This window comes from Diplotaxodon limnothrissa, linkage group LG14 (genome assembly GCF_057381915.1).
Source record: "Diplotaxodon limnothrissa isolate DT_005_m linkage group LG14, D_limnothrissa_male_GT1.1, whole genome shotgun sequence".
NCBI classification, from domain to species: domain Eukaryota; kingdom Metazoa; phylum Chordata; class Actinopteri; order Cichliformes; family Cichlidae; genus Diplotaxodon; species Diplotaxodon limnothrissa.
Window position 1 is genome coordinate 18,341,358 of NC_140609.1, and position 23,050 is coordinate 18,364,407.

General features: G+C 41.1%; 1 protein-coding gene and 1 pseudogene across 5 annotated transcripts in view; one reads left to right on the forward strand and one right to left on the reverse strand.

Annotated features, from left to right (window-relative positions):
- Positions 1-16,657, forward strand: part of fli1 (Fli-1 proto-oncogene, ETS transcription factor) — a 30,254-nt gene extending 13,597 nt beyond the window's left edge. For all 5 annotated transcript variants that reach the window (XM_085370290.1, XM_085370291.1, XM_085370292.1 and 2 more), the window contains 5 exons: positions 6,231-6,299; positions 12,026-12,085; positions 12,484-12,543; positions 13,385-13,432; positions 13,587-16,657. In XM_085370290.1, the coding sequence (XP_085226416.1) occupies positions 6,231-6,299; positions 12,026-12,085; positions 12,484-12,543; positions 13,385-13,432; positions 13,587-14,116 (767 nt within the window). In that variant the 3' untranslated portion in view covers positions 14,117-16,657. The remainder of the gene's footprint in view (positions 1-6,230; positions 6,300-12,025; positions 12,086-12,483; positions 12,544-13,384; positions 13,433-13,586) is intronic.
- A 3,277-nt stretch (positions 16,658-19,934) lies between these two features.
- On the reverse strand, positions 19,935-21,056 carry LOC146618694 (ATP-sensitive inward rectifier potassium channel 1 pseudogene; annotated as a pseudogene).
- Between the last annotated feature and the right edge of the window lie 1,994 nt (positions 21,057-23,050).

Consider the following 23,050-nt stretch of genomic DNA (forward strand, 5'->3'; position numbering starts at 1 on the left):
CAATGAAATTACTAATTTCTCTACGATAGCTAACACGTCTAAAGCACAGCATAGAAACCCAAAGGGTTTCTTTTCCCCTCTCCAGATAACCATCATCAACCTCCCCCACTACACTTTTATACCGCATGGCCCACAGAAAGATGAAGCCCAGGTGCATTGCCTCAGGAATCACGCTAGGCTTGTATGTCCAGAGCAAAGAAAAGAAAGTTGATCTGCAATTTGCAATGGTGGCAGCTAAATTTGAGCCCCTTACCTTTGAAGAATATCTCGCCGTAATCCCCGCTTCATATGTTTCTGTGAGGAAGCGAAGCCAATTTTCTGATGCGGTATGCAAATGACATTTTAATATAAAGTGTAACATCTGGTGAGGCTCTGGTTTGAATACATGCAGCGTGGTGTCGAGTTCGAATGCTAAATATCAGCCGTGTGCTATAAAAATTAGCAAACGAGTGGCGCGATTGATGCACGTGTAGGGAACGGTCTGTCCCCATCTTTAAAAAGTTTGGATACTGTAGAATAGTTAGAGCTGCTTGCGCCGTGGCTGCAGAATATCACGGCAGCACACTGGGTGGAGTGACTGATGGCTTGACTAAATTTAACATTACTCTCAAAAAATTGCGATGGGCCTCAATGTGATGTAATGGGAACTGTATTTTGTGGGTGTCAACAGTTTTCTCTATGCACTGCGTCTGGACAGAGAGAGATGCTTGTCATGAGTATAACAGCCTCATTGTGCAGCGGTGCAGCGGGTGGATCTGTCTGACCGCCACTGGGCACACTTCGCAGAGCAGTTTTCATTATGGCCAATGGCTGTGGGACTTAGCCACGGCTTAGGCGTGCTGCATCACGATTTTGCCCCATTTTTCTTTCTTTCTTTCTTTCTTTTGTGTGCTTTGGAGACAGAAAAGATGTCTTGGGAATCCTCTCCACTTGCCAGCTGAAATTGCTTTGTATTAATTCCTAACAATCAGCGAAATGGACGCTCCCTTTCCTGAGCTGACTAACCCGTTTTAGGGCAGCTCGCGGACGATGCAAGCGGGGTGAAGTGCTGATACTGTACCTGCATTACACATACAAAATTTGCTGTCTATTACAAATGTGATACAAATATCCAAAGCAGATCAGGCACTGAACACACTTTAGCCTACCAGCTTTCTGTTGCAAAGCGCCTACCATGTCCTATTGCACAGTTTTTCATCTTATGTGGGACTTGCACAGATTTTACAGCTAGTGCTGCCTAAATCAAAAAGAGTATTTCCAGTTGTGAGACCATCTCCTGCCACGTGCCACGTATGAAAACATCAGATGGCATCCTGATTCTCTTGATACTGTCCGGAGCTCAAGTGTGAAAACAGTTTGTGAGCAAAGGAAAGGGGTCAAGGCTTTATGACGACCCTCACGGGGTGATAATTTAGAAATGAAAGGCTTTCTCTCGTCTCCCCCCACAGCACAAACAAACACAATCAGAGACTAGGAGTAACCCTGTCCAGAAAATAGACCTCTGTTTTCACTCACAAGAGCTGGAGCTGGGACTAGTTTCCAGGAGGCAGAGAAACAAAGAGAAAAGGGGAAAGGCTCAAGCAAGCCCTGGAAGTATTAGTGATTACAGGTCATGTGATCTGATTCACTGAATCTTTTCATTATCACCCCCCATCCTACACCCAAAAAAAAATAAAAAATAAAAAATAGATGGTCCAGAGGGATACTGCAATCATTTCGTACACATCTGTGTGCACCATATGTGTGATTGATTCTGTTTATTGAACCTCTGATTAACATTCCTCAGAGTCATTAGACCCTGTATGTACACTTGGTGAAGGGCGGGAGACGCACTTCCACACCCTACAGCCATACCATAACAAAACATTCCTGCCACGTCACACACACAGAAATACCGCTCAGACATCCATACTGGCGCAACCGCTGGCACAACCTGAACATCTGTCTGGCTTCCCAGCTGCTTACAGTAACAAGGGTAGTTGCCCGTGCATTATTTTGGCCTCGTTGTTGGTCACTTATCCGGATTTTCATAAGTGATGGCCGCCCACACCCCAATGTGCTTTCAATTTGGGGCGCAATTTGAGAATTTGTTCAAATTAGTCTGTCAGGGAGGGGACTGCTGACTGTTTGCTTTATCGCACCCATGTAGGTCGGTTTGATACCACATGTGCTGGAAACGGAGCAGAGCAGCAAACCTCAGACAAGGAGAGACTGTATCTTCTGACACATAGAGATGCGAGGCGGAGAGAGAAGGGAGGAAGAGGGGGGAGAATTCAAAAACGAGCAGAGGGACTGGGGAGACAGAACAATCCAAAGAAGCATGTGAAGGAACATAATAGTAGGAGTTAAGAAATATGTCACTGACAGATTGGGTTGTTGCTTCAGGACAAAAACAGGAGTGTGTGTAAGCAAGAAAGGCAGTTATAGAAAGGGAGTGCGAAATTTAAAAAAAGAAGAAAGAAAAAAATTTGGTGGCTGAACTATTCCTTTTTGTTTTTTTGCGAAGAGTGTGGAAATGGTCCGAGATGGTCATGATTGAGTGCCATTGGAGAATAGCAACAGTTCTGTTTCCCAGCTGTCGCCGTTGCTTGTGTGTCTGGATGGATTTACAGCGAGGGAGTCCAGAAGGAGAGAGAGAGAGAGCGAAAGAGAGGAGAGAGAGAGAGTGATAAGTCTGGGCTTCTGCACTGCTGCTGCTCGCTCGAGAGTGGGGGACATTCTCGAGCCCTCAATAGTTTATACAGACCATAAACATCTGGGCTCGCAGGCTGAGTAGGGAAAAAGGAGCTCTGGAGAACTCTCTCTCTCTCACACACACACTCTCTCTCTCTCTCTCTCTCTGTCTTTCACTCCTCTTTCTCCCCTCAAAACATTTTTATTGAGCTCCCCTTGCATTAGTTCTTTCTATTGGCAGATTATCACTGGTGCAGAGGGGCTCAGCAGGCTGGCTCTGCGCCTTTTGCCGTTTGCTGTCTGCTGTTAGCCACCATTACAGTGCAGTCTGCGGCTGCTCACTCAACTGCTGGGGTTCGGCCACTTATGAGCTTCGCAGGAATTTATGTCTATATCACATTAGCATAAGTGGAAGTGGATAATAAGCAGTTGCTATTCGTGTAAACACTGAGATGAGCCTAGCCGTAATTGAAGCGAGATGTAGATAATAATTGTAAGTTTCCAGTTAAGAATACTGATGTCAGCCAGTTCTGCATATCTCGTTTTATAGTCCTGTTTTTAACATTAATGCTAATTGTTTTAAGTGATTTATATTTTTCCCATCATATCTTGGACTGGTAACTGCATGATTGCAGTTAGGAACAGCATATAAACTGTGGTCAGGATATTGTTAAAGCTAAGAATAGTGATTAAACATTTCTGAACATTTCACCTCTCACTTGTCCAATCAGATAGGAGAGCACTGGGTCCAGATCTCTCTAACATTTCTAAATGGATAATTTGATGTTTGCGCCCATTTCACGCAACAAACTATCAGATATGTGAAGGTGTGTGGAGGGAGACAGGGTTGGATTGATATGTTATAGCTATTTTTGGCCCTTTTTTATGACTATAAATACCTTCAAGCGGAGTCTGTCTAAAAGTGTTGACCATTAACCAATAAACACTTTCACGTTAATACATAATGGAACATTTATAACCATTCTCTGGATCATTGGCAGGATGGGATGTAATCTTGGTGTCAACTTCACATAGTTTGACCTTTTTTCCACCAACAAGTCTAATCTAGTACTAGTCCCAATTATTTTCACTCAAAAAGGACTGATGCTGCTCGGCCCAAAGCTGAACACCCTGATTTCAGTGGCTACAACCCAAAGATTGCATCCACCATGATCTTCTAATGGAAAACATTTAACATTTTGCTATTTGGCTCTGAAAGGGCATCACTGCAGAACTGGCTCCACATGAGCACTGGTCCCAGAACTGGAACTATGTTGATGGAAAAGAGGCACTTGTTAGTCTATCAATTCATAACAGCCTCCACATAAAAAAAAACCTTTGTCTGTACAACAATACTTGTGCATTTGATACTACCTGTTTTACCAGGGGTTTAATAAAGAACCTGTATAACTCTTCAGTTGGCAGACTGGTTTGGTAGCTTGAGGCGGTCTCGAAGTGTGGGCAGGAACTTCAATCTGTGCCCAACACAAATGTAATTTAATGAGAAGAGTGTTTTCTTTTTCTTTCAGTTACTTGCGAACAGTGCCATCATGAAAGGAGGGTCATAAGTTAAAAAAACAATTCCAATACTTTGTAGCGGAAGACTCAGAAATGCCTCATATGAAATATGAAGCCAAGCAGCAGCGTTATCCAGTACAACTAAATGGGTTTGCCTAAACTTATGTGCCCCCCTTTATGTGGCAAGGTGCCTAAAACAGGGTGACTGGGGACCCTGAGTTTGTTGACAAAGCTTAGACCACATGTTGAGGCAATGGTATCGTATAGCTATACAGAATAAACAGTACAGGGGGCTTGCCAGAGGTCCTACACGGCGCTGTACAAGGCTTTAGAAATATCGATCAATGTTACGTGCACGTCAGGCGGCGCTTTCGTGAAACCAAACAGTCATACGAAGGAGAGAAAAGAAAACTGTTTGCGGGTGTTATGTAATCTTACAGAGTCTGAAGCAGATGTGATTGGAAAGGGAGAGCAAGAGAATGAGGGTCTCAAAGCTTGAACACTGGCCAGTCCTCCCACTGCGCTGTCAGATTACCGGGATGTGTTTGTTTTCGAAGAGAGGAAGAGGCCATCCAAATAAATAGGCAGCCCAGCCAAGGCTCCCTTCACCAAAACTGTCAGCTGTGGTGTTTCTCTAGCTCGCTCTCACTCGCTCACTCAACCCTCCACTCGCTCTCACTCTCTCCCATACAGCAGTCCCAAATTTCTCTGTGGGATGGTTTGAGGTTTTCTTAGCAATGCTGCCTGTTTGCCTGTCTGGGTCAGACCACATATGTGGCACACAGTAGGAAAGGGGTTAACAACCCCTTCCTCCTTCCTCCATCCCCTCTCTGTTCCTCGTTCTCTTACACCCTCTCCCTCATTCCAGAAGTCGGTGCTTCGGAGGCTCGTTTGCCCCTGTGAGCTTACGCTCTGCGTGTGGAATTATTTTTGTATGGGGGAGCTGCGTTTGATTGCCATGCAGGGACCCTTCCTCATACAATGGCTCCCCTGTTCTGAGTCCCCCATCCTTCTAAACTAGACCCAGAGCCTTGGGGGTGCCGTGGAGTATAGGTGGAACTGGGAGGGGTGGGGACATTTGGAGGGTTAGAATACATTTGTGGAGCACCCCACATTACCCCACAGCCACCACTCTCCCCCCTTAAAAAAACAGACCCCTAGTCTGCCACTATGAGGCCCCAACCCACCACCAGCAGCACAGCACGTTAGTCGAGGACCTTGCATCGAAACTTTCACAGACTTTCTGGATTTTTCTTTTTCCATTTGTACTTTAGCTCATTTCTCAGATTTCTCTGCACCACCCCACCAGAAAAGGTACGGTCCCTACTCAGCAACTTGCTGTTGCTGGCTCAGTGCTATATCTTGTCTACACTCTCCATGTAGTAACTGCTCTCGTGTTTTCTCTGTGCATTTTTGGGTCTGTTTTTCCACTCACTGATTTATGCCTGGGGGCAGCTAAAATTAAGAGAGCATTTTGGTGCCGCCCAGGGTGCCTGTGTAAGTGGAGGAATGCAGTGCAGAGTTCTGCTCCATAAGGTGAAATGAACAGGCAGCCATACAAGGACTCTTAACTCACTGTCTTGCTTTATTCAGGGGCAGTGGTTCCAGTTAAAATGTTGACATACTACAGGGCTTCCTCACCACTATTCAAAGGACAGACTGTGTGCTGGGTTTGCTTTATTCGAGAATAGAGTTCTTTGTCATTAATTAGCTTTCCTCTTAAAAAAAATAATAATTTAAGAGCAAAAGGTACAGAAGTGATCCAATGAAAATGGCTTCAGTGGCATGCCATAGGTATCGAGCTGGACCTTCTACTGCCACCTGCTGGGAGTATTAGAAATTTGAGCTTTTTGTCACTCATACAAAAAACCTCTCATAGCAAATGCAGCAAATTTCAGTTCAAATGAAATATATTCTGCATGTATTCCTCAAGATACTTTATTCTAAAGTAAACACTTTATAAAGCAATGAAGACTCTTTAATTGTTTAAAAAATCCAACAAAATTAATCTCACCATGCTCTCTTCTGTCTCATTGCAGGTAGCTCATCATTATCCTACAATACAACATCTCACACAGATCCATCACCACGGCTGGCTGCCAAAGAGGGTAGGGAAGTTTAGAAATTTTCTCTGCATTTCTCTCCACATATTTAGAGTTGTTTTAAATGCTGTATACAGACTGAACAAGGTGGGAATGGTGCAACCAAAGCTAAAGGTGATCATGTATGGCAAAAATATAAAATACCCAAACCTTCAGGCTTCGCATGAAGAAAACCACACACATGTGAGAACAAACGCTACTTAACAAAAAGGAAGCACAATGCAGCCACCGATTGTTTCTGATGAAGCTCTGGGCAAGTACACCTTTTGTTTTGAGTCAGGCTGCTATTGCTATTCGGGACTACTACCTGAACCCAAAGAATAAAGGCATGTTAACAATAAAACAAAAGCAGAGTGCTGATGAGTTCTTTCCATAGCAGTGGGAGCATGAACAGACTGTAAATGTAGTAATTATGGAAAGAATCTATGTGACTGAAGCTGTTTACTGGAAGGACGGGCAGCACAGACAGGTGCCCGAGCAACAATGTGCTTGGTAAACATGACAGAAAGGGGCTGATTGGCTGCTTTAGACTAGACTAGAGGGGAAATAGGGGTTACATGTGTGAGTCTCTGATGAGTGAAATAGTGGCAGAAATCATGATAAGAGGTTAAGGGGACACTACACATAAAATATGCTATTGTAAGACAGTGTCCAGCAGCACTGAGACCCTTTGACTAATATATGTAGATATATATAAATATATATATAGCTTTTAATGAAAATCAAATGATAGTAGCCATTTTCAGCTATTTTATGTAAAACGTAGGCTTTAACATAAACTGTTAGCTGGTTTTATTAAGAGATTTAATGGTTAAGGAACCAATGTCTGATTAAAAACAATAGTGAAAATGGCTTTTTAAAGAAAAATGTTACCATACAAGCAGCTTGGTGTTCTCCACATCTTAATCTGGCCAAAATTTAAAGGACACAATGAACTAATTGAATTAGCGATACATTTTTAATAAAGCAGAAGAGGAGCGGTCAGAGGGACCAGCTCTAGTGTGCTAAGCCGAGAACAATGCCCCAAGCAGCTCAGGATGACGGTCCTTTTCCTCCCGATACCTTTTTCACCCTACAAACACTGGTGTGCTGACACGGTTCAGACAGGCGATAGCTTCGTATCTGTTTAGAAAAAAAAAGAAAAAACTACACATCCTTCACATAGGCTATATGGTGTCACCACCAGAGTCGAGAGCAAAGACTGCAATAACAATGATAGCCTTGCTAACAGGATGAGAGGCCCTATCAAGGCAGCAGCAGAGGAAATGCTAGGTCTGATAAGTGTCAGAGAATGCTCTCTGCCTCTCGCTCTATCTGCCCCATTGGTGGGAATTCCAGGCCACGTAGTGGTTCTCGCCCAGCTTCATACTAATAGGCCATTGGGCAGGCCAGATAAGATTCTGCTCGGTCACCCCCCGACCTTGGTCTTCCTGATTCTCAGCTCCAGGTATTTGGACTGGCAGGAATAGAGGGTCACTCCCATCAGCAGCATTTCCCTTTCTCAAGAGGTGATTTCTATTAAGTGCTCCTGTAACACTGCCTTCCTCTAACTGTGGCCTAAAACTCTGGCCTTAAATAGAACACTTGTAGCATTTAAAACATGCTAACTTTTCCAAATAAAGGAAATACGACAGTATTTTTGCTCGCACAAGTGTTACTTTCGTGCAGAGTTTCTGCTTCGGCAATAAAAGATGCGTTGCTTCAGGAGAAGCCTTTATCAGCGTTTGCTCAGATCAGCACTGCCAGATGTTCCACTTCATATTGCCTTTTGAGAGCAGTCAAATACCATACAGGCTCTTTGGGGTAGAGTAAGCACGCGCATACAGCAGGAGACAACCCTTAATCTGCCCCAGACTCTGCGGTGTAAAATGCAATGTTATGAATAAAAGAGAGCATATAAAACACGGAATGCAGCAGCTATGAAAGGACTCGTGCGCGCCGATGTGTGTGTGTGGCTTTCTCAAAGTCTGCGTCTGCTATGTGCCTGCTGATCGGCTTGTAAGTATGGGTTTCCTGCATACCTTACTAGTGTGATATATATATATATATATATATATATATATATATATATATATATATATATATATATATATATACAAATATTATACTATGCCTATGCCTTTGCATATCTTTTGGACGTGGACTGCATTATTCATGAGTGTAAGAGTTATAGGGCGTTGCTGGGAATTAGACATCATGTTGTTGTTACAAGTAAACACCTACACTTCTACTTGTAAACTACTTTTTTTCCCCCAGATTGATTTTTTTGTTTTTGTTTTTTTTTTCTCTTTTGTGGTTTCTGATCTATTAGCACAGCAATAAAATGTCAAAATGTTCTAAAAGCATTCATATCCTCCCCTGCCATGTTGAGGAAAGATGATTCACCTTTTGAAAAGCATTTCCTCTGGTGCCAAGTCAAAGGCAAAAACAGCTTGAAATGCTTCATTACGTACACAAACCATCTCAGATTTTGTGTTTTTTCAAATGCTCACCTTGCTCTGTGCTAAATATAATGTAAGATAAACTGCGGACTTGGAAGTGAAAACGTTTAATGTTAAGAGTGTTGCGAAGATGTTCCCCCCTTTTTTTTTTCTTTGATGGTTTTCTGTTCCAGTGCACCCACTGTCTCCTCGCTGTGTCTAACTCCTGTACTTTGCCATCATTCTCCTCCTCTTATGGCTCCTTGCTCACACAGATGGCTTTTAAAGCACCTGTATTATGGGTATTAAAAAAGTTTACCCTGTCTGGGTTTCTCTCCTTGGCTCGGACCCTGGGTTAAAAACAGTCCACAGCTCCACTCTCTCTTTTTCTCCACTCATTCTCTATCCCGCTCCCGTTGCTCAGTTGCTCTTTCTCTCCTAGCCTACTTGCTGTCTTTCTTCTTCCCTCTGTGTCTCTCTCTCTTTCTCTCTCTCTCTGTCTAGCACTTGGGCCTTGTTTTGACTAACTGGTCCTGCAGTTGAAGTCTCCCAGGAGCGTGCACCACACCCGAGACCAGAGTGGAAACTGGCTCAAGTCGCAGTCAGAGCGAGGCCTGGAAAAATGAAGGCGGGAGAAGGGGGTGGGTGGTGAGGGGTGAGGCGGTTCTGTGTGTGCACAGTCGAGTCTACGTTTGTGTGGTTGCCCCCCCAAACCGCCGTGCATTGTGATTCTTCCTCCTGCATGTTCACTTTCACTCAATCAATGAAGCTAAACCTTAATGCACAGTAGTGGTGAAAATTGTATTTGCTGAGATTTTTCTTTGGCCAGAGAAAATTGTTTTGGTGGCAGATGCTACCAACCAGCCAAGGTGTCTTAAGGCAGAAAACACACCCAAATAACACAGCTTCCCCTCTTCTTCTTCCACAGCTAACAGTAGCTGAGTTTGCAGCCATTGTTTTCTTTCCAGATTCCAAAGTTGTGTTTTGTCTGACTCTTTTTTTCATCATTTTTCTGTCCTGATTTTCTTCTTCACTTCTTTCTCTTCTGTACCTTTTTTGTGCTTTTATACCCTGACCATAATTTGTCTGCTTCTCAGTACGTCTTTCTGCGATTTCCTCACTTCCACTCTCATCTCTCTCGTTCATCTGTGCCTCTCCCCCACCATCTCCTAAACCCCTTCTGCACGTAGATGGAGGTAACCCCGTCGTGTTTTTTCGGGGTGGTGGTGGTGGAGGGACTGGCGGTGAGTAGAGGGGAAAAAAGGGCCAGTAAAACAAAGAGAGGTTGTCTGCAGGCGAAGCAGGCAGGAAACGCAAGTCTCTCAGGACTCTCCCCCAGTCACTGCTCCTTGGCTATCCTGCCAGCCCACACCAGATTGAACCTGACAGCCCCGTTGAGCCACAGCAGCCCGCTTGTTATTTATCCCTCCTCTCCTTCTTTTTGTCTTTCTCTCCTCATATACTGTCTTTTCTTTTATTCATTTGATCGTGTTCCAAATTCTTTTCTCGTTGCAAGCTCATATATGTTTCGCTTCATGCATCTGCCGTTGTTAACTCTGCAGGGGACACAGAGACAGGGACAACCTCTCTTGTTTGCAGATTGTAACGAGTCCTTTGCTGAAGCGTTTAAGGTTAAAAGTTGATATGATAGAACTTAGCGAAGAGAACAAGAGGTTCAACATGAATATAAAATGTGTTTAAAAAGAAAAATAACTAGAACCAGCCAAACTTGGGAAACGTTGTTTTTTTCGTTCTAGTGAGATTAAGTTGTGCTCAGATGAAATAATCATTTGATGTGGAATGTGTCATCATTATTTATTATAAGGAAAACACCGATGCTAATATAGTCTTGTCCACTGGAGGGCAGTGCCGCACAGTGTGTAGAAATGTCTGTCCGTGTAGTGAAGCGAATGATGCACAATTTGATGTCACTGGATGTTTTCTTTCTTGGTTTCGTTTGGTTTTTTCCCACTTGGACTATATGAGGTAATATGGGTCAAGATGCTATACCCAAAACACATTTTTAAAAAAGCCAGGCACACTTACAATAATTGATAATGTGTGATTTTTTTCCCCATAACTGAAATCTACAGACTTAGAAAAACACAGGAAATTACACTAAAATGAATTTAATAGTTTTATGTTTTTAATGACTGATATCTTGCAAGGATCTGATGAAATGGAAATGGAAGTAAATTTCCCATTACTTGTCAGACAAATCTAAGTAAAAGTTAACAAAGTCACAGTTTAATGTCATCAGCTCTATACAAGCATGAAGAGAGATGAAATTGTGTTCAGTTGTTTTCACTTTAATCAGCATAGGAATCGTCTCAGATCTTTACAAAAACCAGCACACGATAACCTTTCAAACATATCTGGTCTTAAAAAGTATCAATTCAGCATCTGATTTATCAAACAAGACAACTAAAGACTCGTCCCTCACTGATGGGAAATAGAATTGCCTCTTGACCTTCTAGCAGCTTGCTACTTCAAATCCCTTGTCATCGCCATTGCACCATCTCTATCTGCTGCCCTCTGGGAGCAACGCTGCCGACAAAAAAAAGAAAAAGTTGGCCGATCACGATAACACCGTTGAGCGCTACTCAGCATAAAGCACGTCTGGCCTCATCATATTTTCCCCTCGTGTTCTGACAATTGTTTGAACTGTTTTACTCCATAATAATACAAACCATCAAGGGTGCTGGCCAGGTGCACTCTGAGTATACAAGGGTGTTCACTGCCAGAGGAACGACACAGCCTCTGTTTTATCTGTTTGTGTCAGAGTGATTGATTGTTACTGGAAGCTGTCCAGCTTCACACTCGGTTAGTTGGAACCACAGACACACACACACAGCAGGTAGAGCCCATGGAAACCGGGCCAGTTTGGCTGTTTGTCAAGGTTTCGTGAAAGCCGCATGTGTGGGAAGAGAGGATGATAGTGGATATCATGCACATGTATTGTCTTTGTGTGTGTCTCTGTTGTACGTTAATTTGCATCAGTCCCTTTCATTTGTGGTCGGGGTGTTGCAAGCTCTTTAACCAACTGTATTCTCTGTAAAAGATTGTGCCATCTACATTTTAACCACCACAGCAAGCCAAACAAAACCACATTTCCATGTCCAGATATCCTGTGAAGAACATTTTAACGATGTTTTGATGGATTTATTAATGCCCTAACTGTTGGCCAGCTGTAATTGTTAGGATTGGCTTGTGCACCGTGGCATTTTATGAATTGTACTTAGCATGTTTAAAAAAACAGTAACTGTTTTCCTATTGAAACTTTGTCTGTCCTTTTGTCTTTGTTGTTGTTAGACCCTTCATATGATGCTGTACGGCGGACAGGCTGGTCCAGCAACATGCACAGTGGCAAAGGTGAGGGCACACAAATCACCAATAATGTCTTTAGTTTTTTCACTGAACAGTAATGGTAAGTATGAGTGGAGCAACTTACTGAGCAGGGGCATGATTCGTGACAAACCCAATCATTTGTTATGGGGTGGAGGTTAAATAGTTTTCAGATACCCTTTAATGCAACTCTGCAGCATGCGAGCAGCCCTTCCAGAATCCACAGAGAGTCTAGACATGTGGGACAGCCTCCTAAAGATTACACTCGGCCAAAAGAAGCCACTCATACCACCAGCTACTGCCTTATTTACTTTGGACCACTGCTGGCATTCCTTTAAGATGTGTATATTGGTTATCTGCAGAGCACCCCTACTGATGTTTTCTGTGTCTCTCTTGTCCCTCACTTATTCCATTTCTCTCTGCAGGCTCGCCAGTGGTTACTCAAAATGTGACCAAGTCCACTGAGCAACCCAGAGCTCAGCCAGGTACTGGCTTACGTGGTGTCTTTCTTGACCTACTTAGTATAAGCACACACTCAAATCCGAGTCATACCAGCTTGTCTGTTGTGCCGCTTGTTCTGACAGATCTTTCTTTTAGTCTTTCTGTTAACAGTCGAGACAGTGAAGCATAATCACTTTGTGTTTATCATAGCATTATCTATTCTAAGATCCTGGTATTTTGTGTTTGTTTACTCGACTGATTCTGCTAAAGCTTCTCTTTAAATCCTCCAGCCTTAAGCAAAGTGTTTACTGACACTTACCAACAAGTGTAGTTGCCTCTTCTACTTGCTTTATTATTTGACAGACTTCAGCATGTAATACTAATTTGTTTTGTCAGTGTTACTGTTAGTTGTGTTTACTTCATTTCAAATGTAATGACATGAAAAGAGCTATAAAAAGTGAAATTGTATCGATTCATCCAAATCCACCTATTTGAATGGTCGATTCATTTGTTATGGATATAGGATAGATACTTTAGAGTATCTACAGACTAAGTTCAGCGTGTCATGCACTATGACAATTATTTGAAGTTGAAAGGTGTATTTTATTGTATCAACTAATAATTGTGGAAAGTAAATATCATAACGATTTATTTGTCATTGAAATGTGTTTAGAATTTGCAAATTAATGATGAATCATTTCATAAATCATGAAACACAATTTATGGTATGGGTAATGGTATCAGCAGTACTGGCCCTGTATTTACTTGGTTTTACTTGATACCAAGTAAATTTTGGAGATAACCCAAAGAATCTGCAGTATCGCACAGCACTAATTGCCATAATACTAGTTGTGATGACTCACAAAGCTCTCCTTTTGCCCACAGACCCTTACCAGGTTCTGGGTCCCACCAGTAGTCGTTTAGCCAACCCAGGTAAGTCTCTCACCATAACCAGGTTTTCAATTCAGCAGCTGTAAAAACACACTTTCTCCAAAACCTTTGAACAGCATTGTTAGTATCCAACTGAGCTTCCAGATGGATGAGAAAGCAACCATGCCTGAACGTTTGCTCTTGTGTTTTCCAATAGGCTCAGGTCAGATCCAGCTGTGGCAGTTCCTCCTGGAGCTCTTGTCTGACAGTGCCAATGCGGGCTGCATCACTTGGGAGGGCACCAATGGCGAGTTCAAGATGACAGATCCAGATGAGGTGGCGCGACGCTGGGGTGAGCGCAAGAGCAAGCCCAACATGAACTACGATAAGCTGAGCCGTGCACTGCGCTACTACTATGACAAAAACATCATGACCAAAGTGCACGGCAAACGCTATGCCTACAAGTTCGACTTCCATGGCATCGCTCAGGCGCTGCAACCGCACCCGACCGAGTCTTCTATGTACAAATACCCCTCGGACCTAGCCTATGTGCCTTCCTACCACACCCACCAGCAGAAGGTCAACTTTGTATCCCCGCACCCTCCATCCATGCCAGTCACTTCCTCCAATTTCTTTGGACCCACTGCTCAGTACTGGAGCTCGCCCACTGCAGGCCTCTACCCCAACCCAAATGTTCCTCGCCATCCTAACACGCATGTGCCATCCCACCTGGGTAGTTATTATTAAAACCACCCTTTCTGATCATCCACCACCCCTTGAACCTCCCCTGGCCCACGCCATTTGCTGACATGCACTCTCAATGACGCCAAACCAATGAAGACTGAACTGACAGAGGTATTTTGTCCTCTGAAGAAATTTGATCCAAAATGAAGGATGATCAAATTAAAGGAAATTTTTTTGTATGATTATATAAACAACTGGATATTAAGGTCCAAAAAATGGAATACTACTTACCTTTAAATGACTACCAAGTTTTTTTTTTATTTTTTATGATTTATGGACATTTATCTGAGTTTCATGTGCCTTTTCCTTCCTCCTGAAAGCTGCACCTACAGTAGCTGCAAGTGGGTGTTCAAGAAGCTTCCTAAACCAAAGCCTGAAGACAGAAGATAACCCGCAAGTCTTTCTGCCTCATCTTACCTTTACAGTACCAGACATGGGCCTATTACTTATGGGTCTCAAAAAGCATCCTTCTCAGTATGTACCTTGTCCTGTAAAGCATCTGCCTTTTCATTCATCTAAAGCCTTGACAGGATTTCTTATTCCCACTACATCTAACCTTCTGTTTTGACTGTCTATGTTTTTTTGTTCTGTTAATCTGCATGTTTTCATGTGTGTGTGTGTGTGCATGTGGAGAGTCTTCTGGAATTCTCTGGACAAGAAGGAGCTCTCATTGAGGTGGACTTTTCTCAGCACTGAATAAAATTTGGCAACTGGAATATGCCATTCACTATGCCATTTAACTTATCCTCCAAACTGGAAGGCTAGAGAAGAGTTGAATGCAGTTAAGAGGGAAGCGCTGTATGTTTTTGCTGATTTGGGTCAATTCAGTTGCTTAAAATGTTTTCTTGTGAGTTGTTTGCGGCGTTTGAGCTAGGCTAAGTGTTGACTCGATTGTGCCAGGAAAGCTGAGTCAAGATATAATTGCAGTAATTTGTTACAATAATTCAACGTAGGTCAGATGTTTTCACTCGGGGCCACACATTAGGCTATTAAATGTTTGCAGAGTCTTCGCATTTTTCAACCGTGCCATTTCCAGATGTGTTGTCGCTCGACCGTGTCAGTATTAATGTGAATGTCTTCTGGTTTGTGAATTTTTTTAAAAAAGGGATACCCTTTGGCAAAAATCTAAATTTGTCAGAAGTATTCATTTTTATTTTTAAACGTTTGATGAAAAAAAAGTAATTCCTTCACACTTGAGATCATGGATATAGAACACGAACGTGCCTTTTTGCAGATGTGGTCATGTTGACGTGTTGATGTTATCAACTGCCATTTGGTGGCTATTTATTTTCTATCCAAAATTGTCTTAAATGTTCTTCTATTTTGAATATGTGCTGTCCTGAAAATCCTGCCATGCTTTAACTGCTGATTTTGTATTTTTTTTTTTTTTTTACCATATTTTGTCTATTCATTAAAGATGAGACAGCACTTCATCTTAAAGTGCACGCAATGAATTATCACACCACAAATCTGACAATTTTGGACTTTGAAATGGACTCTGACAGTAAAAGCTGCCGTGGTGTCTCTTTACTCTTTCTAGGCCAGTCACGACCATATAGGTCAGCACAGTAGATGTGGCTATGCATCAAGTCATGTTAATAGACAGTTAAGTTGCATTTTTTTTTTTCACCAGGGCTGGATCCTAATTTGAGAGTAACATGTGTGTCTGAATGTTAGTTTCTCACTGATCGTAAAGCCCAGCTAAATGCACATGAATCTCAAGTCAGGATTTCATTACCACAATGTAAGAAGACATATCCATCTTCATGTGTTCAAAGCTGTTAATATCGGAAGTATTCCTTTAGCGTAACTGAGAATGGACACTTGAATATAAATTACCTGGGAACTTTATCAAAGAACAAATCCGATAAAGTATGACGAGACGAAGCAAAGAAATCCTCAGATTCGCAAGCGCTGTGCGTTTGTCAGACCTATTTTTTATTATTTTATAAGCATCAGTCAACTAGGCATTAAAGCAACTTACTGTATAAATTATGCAGAGTTATTTTCATATGTGACACAGTATTAAAAAAGTCAAGAAAATTAATACACGAGTTGACCTCGGTCAAAAATGCAAAACTTTTAAGTCCATTTCTGCTAGGTGGTTTGTTAAGCTTTTTAAGCGTTTTTATATCTGTACATTTGGGCAATACATTTTACCTTTTTGTTTTTTTTGGTTTCTCTTTATTGTTATTATTTCTCAAGTTAGTTATAAAATCCTAAGTGCCATTAGGTGTAAACTATATTTTTGTGTATTCCCAAAACCATGAATGCCGCTTGAATGATAACCCGATGGCCGGGGATTCCTTTACTATATATGCAACGTGTGATCATGATGCCTTGTTTCCATGGCCAATCACTTTTCTTGCCAAATGACAGAGTTTCAGGTATTTTATGCAAAATAATACTAACAGTATTAATATCCACGATTAATTTCTTTTGACGATTTACAACATTCAGTGAGCAAATTGAAAGGAGAATATGATTTGTAGTATAAAGAAATTTTTCTAATGCACCCTGACTATTCATGTTTCACAAGCATTATCAATGAAAAGGGATCTCTGCTACTTCATATATGCAATGTATTTTGGATATCAAATATGTATATATATATATATATATATATATATATATATATATATATTTATATATATAAATATATATATATATAGTGTATGTTTTACAATTAACCAATGTATTATTGTTATTATTGTCATTCCTGCAATGTATGAAGTAATACCTTTTGAAAAAGGGCTTTTGTATAGGAAAATGTGACAAAATAAATATTTTTACCTCTCAATTAATGCCCTGTTGCCTTTCTGTGGTTTCACCAAAAAGTGAGTGCTAATAAAAACAAAGACTCAAAGAAACCGTATCTCTAAAAGCACAGTAGTGTAATCTTGACAGTAGCTTGCATAATTACACAATACATCTCCGTTTTGAGTTTGAATTTTTTTTAAATATATTTTGCAGAGATGCATCTGAGTTTCATGCGCCTTCTTCATCCTCTTGAAAGATGCACCTAGAATTGCAACTATTTACACACATTTCTTCCTATAGGTCAAAGTTAATGTGTTTATATTTGTTTGTCGTGGTGAAATCTAATCATTTATGCGTGCAGATGCAAAACTCCTTAGTTTTAATTAGGTCAGAGCAGTGTGAGACTTCTATGTGTCTTCATGGGTTTTCTGAAGGCAGCCTAAAATAATGTTTTTGGCAGTTAGCATCTGTGCATGCTGTCTGTGTCAAACAGCAGCTATGTGGGAGCATGTGGGAGCATACTGGCTAAAATGTATATAATGGAGGCGACCGTGGCTCAGGGTATTGGGAAGCTCATCTGTAACTGGAAGGTTGCCGGTTCGATCCCCCTTGTCCTGGTCGTTGTGTACTTGGGCAAGACACTTCACCTACAGCCTACTGGTGATGGCCAGAGGGACCGATGGCACGATATGGCAGCCTTGCTTCTGTCAGTCTGCCCCAGGGCAGCTGTGGCTACAACTATAGCTTACCTCCATCAGTGTGTGAATATGAGAGTGAATGAATAGTGGAATTGTAAAGTGCTTTGAGTGCCTAGAAAAGCGCTATATAAATACAATCCATTATTATTATTATTATTATTATTATTATAACAGGGAAAGAGAATCACCATCGGTGTTGGTCAAGTTACTTGAAAAAAGTCATCAGTAACTAATTACTGATTACTTCCCCCAAAAAGTAATCCTGTTACTTTACTGATTACTTATTTTCAAAAGTAATTAATTACTTAGTTACTTTTTAAAAACACAATTTACAACCTGAATAGGTAATAAAGCGATAGATCTTTCAGCCCAATTCTACTTTTTCTGCATAATCCATCATATAAAATGTAATCAAATGAAAAAGTCTCTTTTTAAAACTTGTTTTATTTTTTTTAATCTTTTAACTTTATTCATCAAGCAAACATTAAATTATATGCAACATTCTCTGACTGGAAGAAATTTGTTTGACATTTAAACCTATTTTCTGCACATTCCAGCACATAAAATAAAAATATTTTTCAAATAAATACAAGTGAAACACAGCAGAAAATAAATAAAATCAAACACTCAGCGGTCCTGTTGCTCTATTTTCACCTGTATGGCAGGCAGATGTTTGCTCTGGTGCAGGTGTGCTGCAGCGGTCAGTGGAAGAATCTGCGAGTTTGTCTGTGAATTTCCCATTAGCGTACTCGGTGCTTGCTCGGAAGTAAAAAGAAGTTTTCTTCCCACGCAGTGAACAGCGGACGTTAATGTTTTTGTCACTTTTTACGGAATCAAACTCTAAGTAAGGTCAGTACTTCCACGCTTTAAACGCTGCACGCTCATACTCTCTCCTGCACTCGATATATTATCCATTGTTGATCTGCACACAGCTGTTGCCACAAACGTCGCACTCGCTTACGTCATTGTCATGAGACACTCTCGCAAAAAAAATCACAGTTTTAGTAACGCAGTAACGCAGTGTGCTTACGGGAAAGTAACAGTAATCTAAATACTGTTTTTGCAATAGTAATCCCTTACTTTACTCGTTATGTGTTACTGCCCATCACAGACATTTTTTTTTAATTGAAATATCATTCTGGAGCATGTACCATCTTTATTTTTTTCTAGTAATTTCACTTATTGATTTGCAACATCATGTTCAGACTTTTACATGAGAGCATATGCCTGGGAACAGAGAGCTGCTCTGGGGTCTACCTTAATAATGAACTCTATGTGGTGCTGTTTCTCCAAATAGTGAATTTTGGTTTCATGTTCTGACCCTGAAATCTAAATAATGGTTTTGTAAGCTCCCAGCTGTCATCTCGTGAATTCTTACGCTAGTTTGTCTTTTCCTTCCTGTTTGATGTCACAACTTTACACTGTGTACAGCTAAAACAGCCACAGTAGAGGTTGGCACCAGTCACAGTATGTGCTTTGACCTTTTGTGATCACAAGTCCTTGTAAGGAGCTTTGATTCCTTCAGATGGACAGTAGAAACAGTAATATGGCACAAACACTGTATTGGTTGAAAATCTTTTTTATTGATATCAACATTTTCTCCCTGAGAGAGAATACAAAAAGACTTTACAAACACAAATGCATACTGTACTCAGTGCTGCACGCTTGTTTTCTGTGAACTTTGTTCACTTCATTTAAAAAATACAAACAAACAAACAAACAAACAGAACAGACACGAAACTATATAAACTAGTGTTGAAAAGACTTGCGCCAGTACCCAACCATTTGCCTGTACCTCAGAATCTGAATAGTATTCCAGTGTTTCAAGTTCATGTGTCAATTCTTCTACACGTTATGGCAGTACTTAAAGAAAACTTAAACTTTGGTGTTTTCTCACCAAAGGCAACAACGTTGCTTCTTCAACTGCATTGTGAGGGTTAAATACAGTTTTACACATTGGTTTGTTTTTCTTCATGTCCATGCTCTATGAACCTGAGGTGAGGCAAGTGGTAAAACAGAAGAGCTTTTCTTCATTTAAAGCAGGAGCATACTTTGTTCCTGCATTGAAGCGTGTTGTATAACCAGGCCTCCCTTTTTGAAAACAGGCTTATGGTCAGCAGACAGTGGCAGGTGTGGTTTTATATCTAAATAGTTCACAATAATGCTATGGAATTGATGGTGGCTTAAAAACACACACACACACACACACACACACACACACACACACACACACACACACACACACACACACACACACACACACACACACACACACAAAAGAAGTGCAAGTAAGCAGATTTTTTACTTCATATCTAAATGCTACACAATGTGCTGCCATTTCTATTTGTGTTGCTTTCCACCTCTTACATTTTGGTGGCATCTTGGGACTCAGTGATTTCTATCACCTCAAAGCCAGGATTGTCTTGTCCTTCTCTGGAGTGGTGATGATGACCCTTGATATTGTGGAAACAATAGGCGCAGTGTGCAGTGGCTACTGGCACCACTTTGGAGAAGTTGGAGAAATCGACTCTGTATTTGTTATCCCTGCTCCTTGAGATGACGGGCAAGAAGCTGTAGCCCCACATAATTTCCCGAGGAATATAGGAGGTCCGCACTTGACAAGAAGCACTTGTGGACTCCGCTGTGCCGTCCAGGAAGACGACCAGCTCAAAGTCTTGATTGTGGAGTGTGTCAACTGCAACCTCGAAGAAGGGGCTGCTTTTGTCGATTATGTGATGGAGAGTGAGAGGACAAATAAAGAAGAGGTTGTCCTTCCCAGCATCCACCATAAAATCAATGTTCACCTGATCCATGATTATCGTCTCTCCATCTTGTGTGGTTGTCGTTCTCAGGAGCTTACCGTAGATCTGGCTGCCGATCATCAGACTCTTACGTAGGTTGGCCACTCTGATTGAAAGGCAAAGATAGTCATTTCTGGGGCTAATCACAGCCATTGGACTAAATGAGATGGTTTTAGCTCTCTTTTTAGGTAAAGAGATCTTGGCCATTATAAGACCACACATGAAGCAATTAATAATTGCTCCGAGGACTGACTGGATAGTGACAAGAGCAACAGCACCCGGGCAGTGAGGTGTGAGTGCTCGTACACCGTACCCAATAGTGGTCTGTGTTTCAAGGGAGTAGAGATATGCTGTGGTGAGTCCTGCAACACCCCAAACACACGGAGTGTGATCTGGTGAGGGGTTTTGCCAGGTCAGATCTCCATTATTACGCACAATCCAGTACCACAGCAGACCGAAAATGAACCAGGTGAGGGTGTGAGTTGCAGTGAAATTGAAGAAAACGAACCGCCACCGCGCCTCCACCAAGGTGGTCCAGAAATCTGCCAGGAAGGCAAAGTGTTTGCTGTACTTGACGTTTCCATATTCAATGTTGCAGCGGCCATCTTTGGTCACTAGCCTGGTCCTGTGATTTCTTCTTTCATCCAGATACTTCCTGATTCTTGTGCCTATGGATCCACACATTTTGTTTTTTGTTTTGTTTTGTTTCACGAGCCAGCAGCCTAAAATACAATAAAATAGGAAATGATGTAACGTGGATATGCACAACATGTAAATACGTAATAGCAAATCATTAAACAGTCTCTAGACCAAAGATGCTACGATAATGACAAAAAAATATTGAGAAAAAGAAATATGCTCTGCACTCGTTATAATGAAGAAGAATATAAAACTGACTAATAATCGCTTAGTTTCCTTAATATTGACAAAAAGATATTTTTACCACACAATTTGAGTTCTATATTCAATTTGAAACATAAAAAATAATGAAATAACATAATTGTAAATGAATAAAACAATCATTCTTGAACTTTAAGAGGCAGATTTTATATTTTATTTCAGGGCATTTTCTACTTTTTGATACCCTGTTGAAAGATTTTACTCCTTGCCCCATGATTAGCTGAGTCTCACTGTAAACTCCCTATGCACAGCCTCAAATGTTCCAAGCTTCCCTGTCCCACAGTAAATTTAATCATCACTGAATGCCTGTAATCCTAAATGCAGCGCTGCAGTGGAGTCCTGACATTAATGAGAAACAAAAGTTTCCACTGAAGCATAACATGTAAGTGTTCCAAATAAACCAAATAATTCGGGAACTTTGGTCCTACGCAAGTGTCTAAACACAAGGATCATCTTTGTTTGCTGAGTTTCAATGTAGCATAACTTAACGTGGCATTAAAATAATTTGAGCAAACCCAGCCAGAAGGGGAACAGCTCACAGGCATAACAATCTTTGACTTTATTCAAGCTTTTAGTTCTCTCATAAGTCTGGTGCTTGATGGATGGTAGCTGGCAGTGTTGGCTGTACAGAGGTTTCCAAATAAGTATGGCCTCTGTTCTTGCCAAGCCATGCAAACAGCCATTTGGATCATGCTGTGCTTGTTAGCAAGTGTGAAGTAGGACAAAAAAGTCAGTACAGCGAGTTTATTTTTTTGTTTGCAGTCCTCAAAGCTCAAATCGTGACATTTTGCCAAAAGAAATCTGATAATTACACGCTGTTGCTTGTTGGCAAGCTTTAATGCTTTTAGAAGCAAACGTAGTCATTTTACACCTAATCATTAGATCACCATGTTGTCATGCTGTAACAAGATATGTGCTGAAGTAATTTCAAATTATATAGGCTTTTTAATTGCAGATATGATAAGTACAAAAAAACAGGTAGAATCACAATTGAAAACGTGACATAGAAGAGAACTCTTGATATGCGTCCTCATAGCTTTAAATGTACATTAAAACTGCTTGAAGTTTAACATTTAAAGCATAGTATATTAGAAGTTTAGTATATTCAAAGTTTAAATGTAATTCATGTTTGTAAAGCAGTACATGTACATTTCTGTATTTTATTTTTTCTGTAGTAAAAATTTAGTTCATGGATTTTTTTTTTGATTGAGCAATTGTTGCTGTGACTGAAATGCTGTAGCAAAAACACTTTCTTAAAGCTACACATAAAAAAATCACGACTGGTATGTTATGTATGTTTTTTGTCTAATATGTACATTGCTGTGGTAGAAACAAACCAAAAACAGGTCACGAGTGAAGTAACCTTGTTAAACTTCCTTGAAGTAAAAATGTACATGTGAAAATTCATACTTTAAAATAAAAGGCCTGAAGCCAAACTCACCGAAGTGAAAAGTTCACGTCGAAAAGTCAGTTTCGTCTCTGTCTTTCTTGCTTCCAGCTGATTGGGACAGTTTAGGCGTGTCCCTCTCTTGTGCTTGCTGATCTGTACCTGAGTGGCTTTATATCGTCCTGTCTCAATGTGCTGGAATCACCCAGGTGATGTTTACGCCCACAGACACATCAAGTGTCCCCACCCCCATCCCCACTTCTGACTCAAAACATACACATGACCAAGCATCCTAAGACACACACCCATGCACATGCTTCCCAAGTTAGAAGAAATACGGTTTATTTCATACATGCTTGGCACCTAGAGCCACCCTGACCTCTGTGCATCA